The 14,462-nt window shown below is 39.2% G+C and overlaps 1 protein-coding gene across 5 annotated transcripts in view; it reads left to right on the forward strand.

Moving 5' to 3' along the window:
- mical3a (microtubule associated monooxygenase, calponin and LIM domain containing 3a) overlaps window positions 1-14,462 on the forward strand; it is a 69,510-nt gene that overhangs the window by 51,807 nt on the left and 3,241 nt on the right. For 2 of the 5 annotated variants that reach the window (XM_042412884.1, XM_042412886.1), the window contains 5 exons: window positions 1,543-1,593; window positions 2,428-2,535; window positions 4,203-4,296; window positions 6,194-6,244; window positions 12,498-12,597. In XM_042412884.1, the coding sequence (XP_042268818.1) occupies window positions 1,543-1,593; window positions 2,428-2,535; window positions 4,203-4,296; window positions 6,194-6,244; window positions 12,498-12,597 (404 nt within the window). Of the gene's footprint in view, window positions 1-216; window positions 394-1,542; window positions 1,594-2,427; window positions 2,536-4,202; window positions 4,297-6,193; window positions 6,245-10,115; window positions 10,182-12,497; window positions 12,598-14,462 lie in introns of all 5 variants that reach the window. The other 3 variants (XM_042412885.1, XM_042412882.1, XM_042412883.1) reach the window with 3 other exon arrangements.

Raw genomic sequence — 14,462 nt, forward strand, 5'->3', positions numbered from 1 at the left:
GAAAGGTTCACATTGCTGTCTTAATGAAGCAGAACATAATGAATTATCTGTTGTACAGCGTACTTAAAATGCCTAATGCACAAGTAAGTACGGTACGCCTATTTAGAGCTTTCCAGACAGTTAATTTTGTGGACGTGTCATCATCACATCCATTGCATCCATTTCTTTTTTTGCTTCTTTTAAAAAACACTTTGAAATAATTTCTTCCACTCCCAGAGACATATGGACATCTTTGACCTAGTATCAGGCATGCAGAAGGAGGCAATAAAGGAGGAGAAACTGGAAAAGCAGAGAAGGAGGGAGTTAAAGGAAAGAAAGAGGGTGAAAGAGAGACATAAAGAAAGAGAACGGGAGAAAGAGGTTGATCAAGAAAAGGAGAAAGACAAGAAGGAGGTATTTTGTAGCAGGGGGTTAGATAATTTTGAATTTCAAATAAACATAATTTTGTGAATATTTAGGTAGCTTTGAGTGGTATTTTAATGCTAATTACAGCAAATTGGTTGCATGAGCTCAGGAAACCAATTCATGCTAAAACACACATTTTTCAAAATCCTCAGCACCACAATCTTACACGTTAGATGCACATGTTAATGATATCTGTTCGCAACATTGCAAAATCTCTGAATTTGCACATACACAAGATTAAATATGTTGGTGGCATGAATCGTATTAGGATTATGCAGATATTCAGCACATAAAACCCGCATTTTCTATAATATGAGTTCTTTTATTTGAATCCATTTGCATTCATTATGTTTATGGTTGAAATTCAAAATGATTGTCTCCACTGCTGCTCATTCTGTGTGTGTGTGTGTTTCTGTTGGTTTAGATAGATACAGTTGAGTTCAGGGCCAGAGGCATGCATTCATTAACCATTGTAAACACATTTTAAAAACTCTGACACGCTCCCATTTTGTTTTTCTGTCTTTTATACATGAAGAATAAGTTGACACTTTTTCTTCATGAATATTGATCTGACTGAATTCTGACACGGCCATGAACATCTTCAGGGTTTATACAGCTACAGTCACGGGAGGTTAAAGCCGTGTCATGCCTACCAGGCCGTATGTAATTCAACGAGAGTACACAGGAGTTGTGTAGACTAGTCTCCAGTGACCGTTGTGGTGTTTATAGTTGTCCAGATCTGTGAGTGTACGATATATTCTGATAGAGATCATCGTAGACATTAGTTCGTGGTATAAGCGACTTGTCTTACCTCTTTGTAGCAAGGCAAGTATCTAAAATCCTTGTTCTTAAAATCTGCTATCTTACAATGTGATTTATAATTGTTTTGTTTGACTAATAATTTCTGATTATTAATATAGATGTATAAAATGTCACTGCACCCTGTCAGATTTTTGTTTTCGGTGTGGGATATTAACATTGCCTGTTTTGATTGTTCCAACCATTCAGCTAGATTATTATTTCTTTTTTTTTAATGTTTTCATTATTTTGACCAATTTAACATAATCATTAACCCATTTAATCATATCATCTGTATCATGTTTGTTTCCTCCCTTTTTTGTTTTGTCTTCCCCCAAGTCTGTTTATGTCCCTCACGCACTGGCGTTCAAGAGATCGTACGCCACAAAGGTAGTATTACATACATTCCCATCAATAACCCCCTCCATCACTCCTCCCCACCCCCACTCCCACCCCCAGCCCCCTGTGCGCATGTGCCGGTTTACTGTCATAACACCCTGTTGTGTGCGTCTGGCCTCAAACTAACCGTCCTCTGTGGATGCATGCGACATTTGGCCCGCAGCGCCCACTCACTCACTCACTCGCTGCTGGATATCCATTCTGTTCAAACATGACTTTTTTCAGTAGCGCTCTCCTTTCTGGTCACAATGATACCTCTGCATCTCTTCACATCAAGGGCTGTTGATATTAACCTGCCTCTCTGTCACTGCGGCACAGTTTTTTACTCCAGGCTGGCTACTGGAGAAACCTTGACACATTTTCCTTCAGTGCTATTCTCTTTTCCTCTTGATTTACGCCAGCTTTTTGTGTCCTCAAAAGTCAGTCGTTGGGGGGGGGGGGGGGCATCCCTGCTTTTTCTCCTAATGTATCGCCTATTATTATAGAGGATTTCATGATGTATACAATAATGTAAGAAGGATTATAGCCGTGAAAGCTGCAGTGGAGTGGATGTATATGTCACATTGTATACTACGATGATTTATGTTAAAGGCCTAGAGAAGCCTGTAGATGTGTGGTGAAGATTTAGATCATATTCCAAGATAGAGTACATTGTGCTAGTCCATGTTGTCCCTCACCTTTATAGAAGATCAAATCAGTTTCCCACTCCTCTCCTGTTAGGTTTTTGTTCTGAAGGGCCAGGGCCCCCACGGAGCCAAGTATACATATAAGGAGCATGTGGGTGAGAATTCTCTTGACACGTGTTTTTATTTGTTGTTCTACTAGAAAACCTACACAGAGGAAGAGCTGAATGCCAAGCTGACACGAAGAGTCCAGAAAGCTGCTCGACGACAAGCTAAGCAGGAGGAACTCAAGAGGCTGCACAGAGCCCAGGTACACCAGCAACAGCTACTTTCCTTTGTTCAGACTCAGTACAAGGTACCGGACCAGCCCACTTGCTGAGGTGGTCACTGACTAACCATAGATAACATGACAATCTTTTTCTTATTCTATTTTTATCTAATGGATTTTCAATAGAGTTTGTGTACAGTTTGGCTTTTTCAAGCACTCAGAGAGGGTTGTTGACATCGAACAATGTCAATTATTCATTACATTAGTATAACTGGCGCTGTTACTCAGTGTCTATTTTTTACTTAACATATCCTCACTGTCATATGACTCAACCCTCCTGGAGCGAGGCCAACTTCATCCATTGGTTAGGAAATCCACTGTGATTGATGTTGTAACTCTTCTGCAGTCAGGCTTCCAGTCCACTGACTCAGCACTAAGCCACAGTTAAAGACTCTTCTCCTGGAGCTGTGCTTTGCTGACCTGAGTTTTGCTTCCTTGTTGCAGAGCCTAAACAGGCCTTCTTCTTATTTAGCTGTGTTTGCTGCATGGCAGTGATAAAGTCCAGCTCTAACAGAGAAAGTTAGAAGCTAGTAGCTAGAAGAAAGAAGACAGAAAAAGAAAAGGTTTTCTCAAAATTAAACGTATTTCATTCTACCCCTTACACCAGTTTATCCACATTTAACCAATTATCATCAAAGAAATAACTGCACACACACATATGAGACAGAAAAGGCCGTTCTCTTTTTCACTAAAGCGGTTTCTGTGAGCTTAATTTGCTAATCAATCATTTAAAGACGGGCAAAACCCATCCTTACATATCTGAACTGGTTTTACTTGGGTCACTTCAAGACGTCGTCTTCAATTATTGCACTCCATTTTAACGACTTTGAATTATTTATAAAAAATCCAATGATTCTTTTGGAAATGCCTTCGCTTCTTTAAGATATAACAGTTACATTTTTAATCTGAAAGAGGTTATTTAAGATTAATAACATATTTCTCACAGCGTCACGAGTTTAAAAGAGGGTAGAAGTATCACTGGTGGAATTCTGACATTTACCTGCTGCTTCACAAGAGATACTCAGTGACAGATCCTGCTCCTCTAATGAGTTTAACACAGGTTAAAGAACGGCTTCACAATTTTTCTAGTCTGTCTTAAAACAATAGTCAGGCACCCAGATGAACACTGAAGCATGTTTTTCTTGCCATAATCATTCCTCCTGTTCATACTGGTCATTAGAAGACCCCTTCATAATGCACTTATAACGTAAGTGATGGGGGCCAAAATCCACAAGCCTCCCCCTGTGCAAAAATGTATTTAAAAGTTACTATACTTCCACCGCAGCTCAACACTGTCCGAGGAAACACAAAGAGGGAATTTGATGCTAAATGTCCATCAGAACAGGCTCGGATGCCCGGAGACATCAATACATCTCCAATTAGCAGTACTCCCTATGTGTCACTAGACATTTATTTTTAATGAGGGTAAACTGTTTGATCAATGGAGTGTTAGAGCTAACCTCTGCAGCTGTCTGCTTTACAGTGTTTTGGGACAAATCAGATGTAATTAGTAGTAGATTTTATTGTTCTGTGCGCCCATCTGAGGTAATTTGTCTTGTTTATAATGTAATTGTATGTGTGTGTGTGTGTGTGTTTGTATTTCTGTGCATTTCATTAATAATGTGACTCTAACCTACTTGTCCCTCCAGATTATCCAGAGACAGTTAGAGCAGGTGGAGGAGAAGCAGAGGCAGCTTGAAGAGAGGGGTGTAGCTGTGGAAAAAGCCTTGCGAGGGGAAGCAGGTAAAAAACCTGTCACTCATATGTTCATATATTGTTTATATTTATTTATTTTTGATCGATCTAGCCATCCCATGTGGCTCGGTGTATGAGAAATGCTACTGCAGATTAGACGCAACAGTCATATTCAGTGAACTAAAGGGTGTCATAAGTGTCATAACACTTATAACTCTCTTATTATGAATATTTTACAAGTGATTTACAGCACGTATGACAATTTACATCTGGTTTTTGTGTCTGCTGCTCACCGACGCCTGCCCTGTGAGAACGTGTTTTATGTGATATGGATTCTGCCTTTTTCTCAAGCTCCCAAGGGAATAATAATGACATCAGTGATTAGCATGATGTAACACAGAATTGCATTACCTCAGAAAAGCAACTGTGTCGAAATGATCGGCTGCGTTTACCGTTGAACTGCAGCATATTTCAGCACCTACTGTAGATTTGTGTGAGGAAAGACATTTCTGTTTCTCCAAAGTAATAAACCCAAATTATTCCTGACAAGGGACTATCACAGACAATATACTTCGAAGATGAGGAACACATGATTTGTTAGCGAGCAGCACAGTTCATTATTTGGTACAGTTTTATAACCATGTGAAGCATGAACAGCGCTCTGTAGCAATAACACATTATTTACGTGATGTGGGTTTTGTATGAGGTCTTCGTATTCCATCCTAATTTATTCAACGGCAAACAAAAGCTTTTATTATGAAAATGCATGCACATAGACAGTAAGTGCATCTCTTTAAATTTGGCCATTTATTTTTCCCCATCAGCTGTTTTCTCCAATCATATGTTTGAGTATGTTTTAACTTGTTTACCACTCTACTCTCTTAAAGGATTGTATAAAGGTACTTATACATTACCCAAACAGCACAAAAGAAGATCAGGTATTAGATTTACTGTAGTTTCCTTTCTATTAATGACATGTGACACTTGTTATGTAGGTTCCATCTGTGGTGACACACTGCAACAGTTCTCCATCTCTGAACATGTTGGTCTTTGTTCGTTCATAACATGTCCGCCATCGTCAGTCCGAGCTGCATGCGATGAGGAGAATGTGTGTCCCGACATAGATTTGTGTGTGTGCTCATTCTGGATGTGTTTTTTGTCTCCTTCACTGCCTCTCAATGAGGAGAGTTTCTGTACTCTGATCAAGACTCAGATCACGTTACATTTTATGAATACAATCAGTACATATAAGAAATCTAATTTAAATTTGGTTTGCAGGCTGACAGGCCCCTTTTATTAAAACATGTTCTGCAAATATTTCTCGTGGCTGATTGCCTTGATACAGATATTTGTTGAGATCTTATCTATTAAAATATCTTATCTTTGTTACTGTGGTGTTGGAAATAAGCAACAGCAATCCAGAGAGTTGTTTCTGACTTTATCTGTTCCACTCAAAGATCTCATTAACACTCAGCTGCTCTTTTAGTTTGAAATAATTAAGCATTAAACCATTACATTATTGCAACAGAACATTGGCACATATGGACTGCATAGTAAATACCTCAAATTGAGCCTCTCTCCTTGTCTGGACTAAATACAATAAATCAAATTTTCTCAATTTCAGCACAGTAGAGGCTTTTTGTGAAATTAAGCAGACTGAGCCAGTTAACAGCAATACAGCAAATCTATGTTGCAGTTTCTTATTATTTTGGGAAATGCAATGTAGTCATGCACAAGCTGAACATGGCTGCATTATGCACTGTGGTGAGTACCGATGGACTCTCTTTCTTTTGAGTGTCTCTGCAGTGTGTATGTGTGTATCTGTGTGTTTGCAAGAACATGCATGACTTGTTTGAGAATTGTATGTGTGTGTGTGTGTGTTTGTGTGCCCAGTTTGGGGCTGTCTGAAATAACTCCTATCTCTAATATATCCCTGTCATTGTAGACTATTGGGGAGATTCTAATTACAGTGAAATCCTGGACTTGCATCTGGGCGGTATGTATTTCAAATCTGTCGCTTTAAACTAACCTAATGGCTAACCAAATCTGTCCTCCCCCCCCTTTTTTTTACTACCTGAGCTTTGTACCCCTCATATCTATCTTGATTGGCTGGCTGGCTGATTGGCTGGCTGGCTGGCTTTTAGCCTCATTGCAATACTTTCTGCTCCTTGCCCTCCCTCCCTCCCTCCTTCCGTCTTCCCCGTCCCCCCCTTCCCTCCACTCTCCCAGGGTTTTTAGTTCAGACACTCTTTACATCAAACAGAGATCAGACACTTGGCCTCATGCTGTCCTCTTAAGATCGTCTTTGATCTCTGTAAACTTATGAATGATGAATCAATGAATTAATGAGTAACTTTTATTTGTCACTCCTCTGCACACAGAGTATATACAAACCGCTTCAGAGATACAAATTGCAACATATTGCAAAAATAGAAATACAAACTGCAATACACATTATCGCATTCAAATGAACGTTGAACGTGTGCTGAGAACCAAAAATAGTGACAAAATGAAACAAAAAAGAATAACGCAGTGGTATTGTTGACAATTTCATATTACATACAGAATGTAAGATTGCCCTCTTTTAAATAATGTGTTGGCAATCTGTTGCACATTCATTAATACATGAAGTTCAAGAAAAGTAGCAGCATGTTGGGTGAAATTGGCAAACAATATAAAAGTACATGGGATTCAGGTTTGAAGGCTAAGACTGGTTATCTTCTATATTACTGTTGTCAACAAATTCCATGAAAAGACCAAAACCAACAATAAATTGATCCTACTATCTATATTTAAAGCCTGATATAGCATATTGTAATCAGTGATCTCCCTTTTTGTCCAAAAAATGGATTAAAAACACAATAATCAATGAGTCACATTTTTGCACTGGATGACACTGTAGTTTTTCTTGAGCCAATAGACGTACTCCACACTGCACTAGCCTCTTTAAAAAAATGAAACTATATATTTGTGACCTGTTTCTGTAGGAGTCATTGAGCTTGAGGCTGAGAGCTACAGGCAGGGAAGGGAAGTCTGGAAGTCTTCAGAGATGGACTAACACATTGTTAGTTTTGGTCTTTTCATGGGATTTGTTGACGATTTAAAAAAAAAAAAAAAAATGGAATAGCTCCACCCTGCAAATATTACAGCTGTCCTAATATTCTTAATGATATTCTGACCACAGTGTAACATAAGATTACGTGTTCTGACATTTGTTTGTTTCATCTCACCAAGTCAATTTGCACAGTAAAGCTAAAATACATTCATATTGTAATTTGTTGTTGATTTTGTTGTACCAAAAATACCACAGATGAAAAAAAAGGCACATTAACATACAAAAGAGGCACATGTTGCATTATGCAAATACTTCAACACAGACACCCTCCCCTCCCCCCCCTGCACATACATACACTGTGAAAGTATTGTATAACCTGCTCTGGACTGACTCATACTAAACCGCAGGCCTTGTTCTTAGCTTCTCCTCACAGCTGTGTGCTGCTGTAGTTTCTGTCCTGTAGTCCCAGCAACGGCTCCCCTGACTTTCTCATACCTGCTCAGTTGCATAACTCCCCAAGTGTGTATGTAAAGTGTACTAATAGACAATACTGCAACCCTTGACCCTTAGCTGCTTTGTGTAAACTGTTATCGGTCTGTGTCCACCGTGTCTGGGTGGGACGTCTCGTGGTATCTGTCGTTGCTGTGGTCTTGTTTGAATATGAGTGAAATGCATCTTGTCCTCCTCATGTCTGTTGTGAAGTCAGGAGATTTTTTTTTGTTAGAAGGCTGTGTGTGCATTTCCACATATTTAAGCAGGATCTGTGCTGCTCTGTGGTTTTGTCCTGCTGGTTATTGTCACTCATCAGACAGGAGATCGCGTGGAGTTTTGATGTAATGATGAATATAAGTGCCCAAAAGGACTTTTCCAACTTAATCAGTTGACTGCGGGGCATGATATATCATCAACTCAAATCTAACTTGTTTTTATTTTTATTTTTTTGGTTGATACAGCTCATTTCACTCCATGTAGTATGTTTGAATACCGTAAAAAGTTAATCAGTGTTGCACTTTTCGCAACTGGATGCGGTGTGTCTGCAGGTTTCTGGATGTGTCATGGAGGAGAATTCCTGCTCGCTGATACATTTTTATTAGTTTTCTTTGTCTTAGCTATCGTGTTTGTTTAATGAAGAGGAATTGAAGCATTTTGACTGAATGCCAGGCTTATAAGGTCACATGATTGCTTTATTAGCATGGTTGGGGCACCAAATACTAAAAACAAGATGAATATGTCTGTAGACTGCTAGTCGTCATTATTTTCTTTTTTTTATTATAGAACAATTAAGGATAATTAAGCTTTAAGTGCTAATGATATATTTCATTAACCATATTTGCAGGAGCATATTTGACGGAGCCATGCAATTTTATTAAGACTGGGATGTCAACCAGGTTTGTTCCACAAGCGTAACTGCAGTTTTCCTAACTGATCTCTCTGTGATAGTCCCTTGTAGTAATTATCTGGTATTTCACTCTCCCAGGTCTTTCACCTTCTAGCTTTGAAACTCACATTTCTATCATACTTGAGCCTCTATTTGTGTGTTTTTATCAAATATGTATTTCTCCCAGTTATCTCCATAATCTCTCTGAAGCTTTTTCAGCCATTCATGCCCTCCAGACATGTTTTAAGACCTGTAAAAAAAAAAAAAACCTCTTTGATTGATAATTTGCCAAAGTTCAAACACCTAGTTAGAAATCATTAAAATTACATCCACACCTTCTTCATTATTGAAAAATCCAGAATGTATGAATATGCCGATATACATATATAATATAAAAGTCCATTCTCAATGTATGCGCACTGTAGGATTCAAGTTTCCACATCACACTTCATGTAAGTCTCATATTCGACCACGATTAGCTTTGAAACTAGTTGTGATGTCACCAATCATGCTCATAGGTAGAATGAATGAATGTGTCAAACTTTGCTCATACATCATTCTGCACAGTGAATCCCATACATCCAAGTTGAGGTATCAATAAGCAAAAAAAACAGTCTTTACTTTAGGGTTTCTTTAATTAGTATCCACTATCTATGATCTTACTTTTGTGAGAATTTCTGTTTAGAGGGTGCATATTAAAAAAAAAAAAGTCCTAATTTGCACTTCAAAAGTAGCTACGCTTCAAAAGTTACCACACTGGCAACAAATTAAACCGGGTGTTCTAAACATGTTCAAGTGGTGTTTACAAGGAGAGGCTGAAACATCATTCAAGAAGAGGCAATTATCGTCTGAGAAGGAGATGGATCTCCTGGTGATCAGTAATGGCTTTGATAATAGGATTAAACAACTTTGTAGATTGTAATAAACACTGGGCATATGACTGCAAACCATTTTATTCCCATACCATACATAATTGACATAGGCCGCTGTTGCGTAATTAAAGCGTATCAGAAGAACTACAGATGCAAGATCAAACGGTACAATTGTTTTCCCTTTCTGTGCTCTAGGTTTTCTGTCTTCTGTTACTTCCGTTTCTTATTTCTACTCCTTTTTTTTTTCATCCCTCGCACCACAAAGCTGATCTCTCCCACCTCCTCTCCCTAGGTGATTTGTCTTCTCCCTATCACAATGCTGCTGCCCTCTTTTGATTTTCTCCTCAATGTTCTTTCTTCCTCATCACGACCCTCTTTCCCCCGCCTCGCCCCTCTCCCTCTGTCCTCACACACCCTGTGCCTCCTACTCTTTTTCTCTCTCTCTCTCTCTCTGTAACGTCTCTACTCCTCCTGCATTATTTCCACCGTTCTTTCTCTCTTTCCCACCGATGCACCCATCTACGTCACTCTTTCACACTCTTTCCCTCTGTCTGTGTGGAAGTTGAGCCCTTTGTGGGGATGCCACGCCGAAGACCTCTCTCCCTGTGCCCCTGCTGTTCCCCTGAAGGTAACGTAACCTCGCCGCCTCGGCTGACGGTTGTGGCAGGTTACCATGGCAACCGTAAGGATCTCCAGAACTGGGCTTCCCCCTCGCGCCCCTCCCCATCTTCCTCCCACTCAGTCCTCCTCCTTTATCTGTCCTCACCGTTTTTTGTGTAATCAGGCTCAGTAGATTTCCCCAGAATGTTCCCAAAACAATAGTTTTGAGGTATTTGTTATGAGGAAATTGACTAAAACTGTTGAAAAATACAGTTTTTACAGGGGAAAAAAAGCTTCCCTTGCAGATGAAGATTTTTTGTCGTGCTCCAAATATAAGTAAATTTTGGCACAATATTGCTGACTGTGTCAGAATGTATGCTGTGACACTTATTGGTCTTTTTTACTTGTTTACAATGACAATACACAGTTATTATATCCTTTATGTTGTCTGTGTTGCTTGAGTCTCCAGCTTTGCCTCATTCTCTTGAGTTTGTTTTAAAAACATACTGCACACTGAAGTATATAGTTTGTAGTTGTATTGCACTGCAATAGCTCAAAAAAAAAAGGAGGTGGAGATTAGATTTGTCTTCCATTAGTGGCTACAATCACTTAACGGGGAAACTACTCTGCTGTAGTGTGTCTTAATCCAGTGGCATGTGCTCTGTCTTCTGTTGAGCTAAAACGAAACGTAAAGCTGCATAGTTCATTGCAGTATCCCATTTTTTCAGTTGTTTTTAGGAATTCTGCCCCTTATGCTTTGGATAAATATTAATGTGTGTTATGTTGTCATGAAATCCTAATAAAACCGAGCGATGAACACCTGAGACGTGGCTTTCTCGCGGGCAAGTTTGTAGTTCAAGGAGTGAGAATCTTGCATGGTGTGACAATTTGTTATAAATATTCAAGTCCTACACAAATCAAGACTTAAACATTAATGGATCATCTGGTTTGTTTCCGAATCTAACAGTTGTCAGTGGAAATCTTGCCTGAGCTTCTAATCTGTGTGAAGAAACATGCTTTTGTTTTTTGTGTGTGATCCGGTTTTTGTTACTTTTTTTATTGCTGTTTTTGCCTTGTATTGGTGGCTCGTCTTTCCTTTGTTTTTGGAGCCTTGGGCTGAGGGGTGGTGGTGGTTGAAAGGTTGTAACAGCTAAAGAGAAAAAGAAAAACATTCATTGCAGGATAGGTTTGGAAACTTGCTTCTTTTTAAAAATTCCTCCTTTGTCTCCACATGTTGTATTCCTCTCCAGTGCGAGCAACTCTTTCTGCAGCTTTGCCTCTCTGTCCCTTGTCTGTTAATTAGCGAAAGCCAGCCCCCGAGACCACAACCATGCGATTTATGTGTGTACAATATTTTTTCCTTTTCGTTTTGCAAGAGCCTCCTCTTCCCCAGCTAAGTATGTCATGCTGCATCGAGGTTTGCCTTCCGGTGTTTCACTGAAACCGCTTGGCTCCACCTGCTGCAGTCAGATAATGAGAAGGATGCATCGCCCCAGCAGCAGACCTTTCTAAGCATGCAACATAGATTGGTCTCTGCATCCAGTGGGACTGCAGGAAAAGTCTGCAGCTGTTCTGCACTCTGACTGATTGTGCTGGTTGTGAAAGCTGCACAACTGCAATGCATGATGCCAGTAGCACCGAACAGCCTTTTCCCGGAGGCAGACTTAATAGAGGAGTGTGAACTTCGCTATTGGTCTAAATTATAAGCCATCCCATGAACATTAGACCTTGTAATTGAATATGTAAAGGCAGCAGAATAATTCATTTTTTTCTACTCTCAAACTGCTCAGCATAAATGGAATCTAAAGGGATTTTATTTCTGCTCAATATGGTCAATGTGTGGGCAGGGGAGGATGAAGAATTTCCAAAGGTTCTTAGGTTTACTCTGTGTTATGTCTTAGCTACTGATTTGTGTGTTAGTTTTTTTTTTTTTTTTTACTACCCTCCCACTCTGAAAAAAATGATAGGAGACGGTAGTTGCTCCAAAAGAGCAGCTACGGCTGACACAAAGTCCAAACTGGGTAACACAAACTTTCAACTTTGCAACAAAAGGTATTGTGTGTGTGCGTGCGCGTGTGCGTGCGTGAGTGTGTGTGTGCGTGTGCGCACTTGCTAAAGTTGAAACCTGTAGCTCCACGCCATCTTCTGTGCGCCATAATAAGTATGGCCCGACTGACCACATTGGTGTCGAGTCCATCCTTCCACCTCACCATCCCTCAGCAAGGACATCCTGGCTTGGCTGTCATTGCATTGCCTGTGTCGGTCCTCGTCTTTGTGACATCAGTGTCAGCTCCCAGCACATCCGGCCTCTCACTCCCACTCTGTGCTTCCTCCTTTCCTCCAGGCATGGGCAAGAAGGATGATCCCAAACTAATGCAAGAGTGGTTCAAGCTGGTGCAGGAGAAAAATGCCCTGGTCCGCTATGAGTCAGAGCTCATGATATTGTAAGTACATTTCTCACTCACTTTGTTTTTAGATGGATAAGTTACTCGAACTTATTAGTCAAATATGCTTTCCATTTCAGTGGTTTCTATGCTAATTCTTGAAGTACTGAAGGACCTGGTTGGAAATTATATTTGTTTTATTTTATATTCTTATGTAGTGTATGTACACTTGTGTCAAATGATGATGTCTTAAATTCTGGGTTACGAAATAACTTCTCAATATGTAGTAAAATGGCTAAATACAGCCAAGCAAGACCAAAAGTCTGTAGTTACACTTGCCTATCTTTCATCAGCCTAAACTGTAATTTGTCAGGATATCGATCAGCTTCAGCTGCACTGTGTCAGGGTCAGTTGTACTGAGCTTAACGCCAAGATCAACATGTTAACTTGCATAAAGGTAGCATGTTAAAGCTAAACTAACAGCTAATGTTTAAGCTGCAATATTATCATTCATTCGGAGTTGTGTTTCTAACCACCTGAATGTAGGTTCAGTATTCACTATTCTTTAAGCTAGCTCTTAAGTAGCTACATATTCCCTTATCATGTTCACTTCTTAGTCACTAACTTTTTTGGTCTGCCGTTTGGTGCGTTTGGCAGAAAACAATGCTATGAGAGTGGTGAGAGTAAAGTTACGGACCAGAAAGCAAAAACAATCAGCTGAAAGACATTAAAAAGCTCCGTAGAGCTGTGGGAAACTTCTGAGTTGGGTGACAGTTCTTTGTCAGTATGAGCAACCTGTTTCACATATAAGTAGTCATGTGATCCATTATTAATATTAACAATTGATTATAGACAATTTAAGCATGCTGTGTTAGCATTATTCTCAAAGTACAGCTGCGACCGATTAGGATTTGGTGATTTTTTTTTTTTTAGGTCTTCCCATCAACTTAAGGAATTGTAATTAATTGTTGGACAAGTAGAAATTTTGTTGAGTTGGGAGCACTAGAGGCATGTCAAGGGATCACTTAAGTCATTAGGATTTAACCTCAAAGCCTATGATTAGTAGTAGAACTGTACTAGGCACAATGTTCCTGGATTTAAAAAAGGCATTTGATACAAAAAATCTTAATTTCAAAACTCTCAAAATTCAATTTGTCAAAACGGTCACTGTCATGGTTTAAATCATATTTAAAGGGTTGTGATCAGTGTGTTGTGATTAATAATATCAAGTCTGTTTTTTACAAAATTGAGACAGGAATCCCCCAAGGAACTGTCTTGGATCCCATCCTTTTCAGTTTTTATATTAATGACTTGCGAGAAATATACCCTGGTATAGGTCTTCAGATGTATGCTGACGATACAGTCATGTGTCTGGCAAAACCTGTGATGCTGTTGCAGATAAGCAAACCAAAAACTTTGAAAAAGTATCGGCTTGATGTCTCCTGTTTGACACTAAACACTTAGAAAACAAAGTCTGTTTTTCCATTAAAAAGCTGCATACAACAGAATCCTTGAATGTTAGAATTAAAGGTGAGCTCCTTGAACGAGTAACAGAGATGAAGTATTCAGGGATCATTTTAGATTCTCAGTTAAATGTCAAGTCATACTAAAAAGATTTGTAAAATGATTAAGGCTAACCTGGGCTGTTTTAAAATGATAAGAAATTGCTTTGACTGTGCCGTGCTCTTTCTAAATTCAATGATATTCTCACATCTGTCAGTAATCAAATTCATAATGTCTTCACAATTGGGCCTTGAAAATCTTGGACAAAAAGCAAATAAGGTACCATTGTTGCTGTATTTTAAGTAAATACAAGATTTAAGTTTTAAAGTTTTGCAAACTTGACTATTTTCATTATGTAAAGCTTGTGTTTAAATGTTAAAATAGACTTGCAGAGCTGCAGCAGATCCATCAGAGCAGCTTCA

Source organism: Thunnus maccoyii, chromosome 5 (assembly GCF_910596095.1).
Source record: "Thunnus maccoyii chromosome 5, fThuMac1.1, whole genome shotgun sequence".
In the NCBI taxonomy this organism is placed as follows: domain Eukaryota; kingdom Metazoa; phylum Chordata; class Actinopteri; order Scombriformes; family Scombridae; genus Thunnus; species Thunnus maccoyii.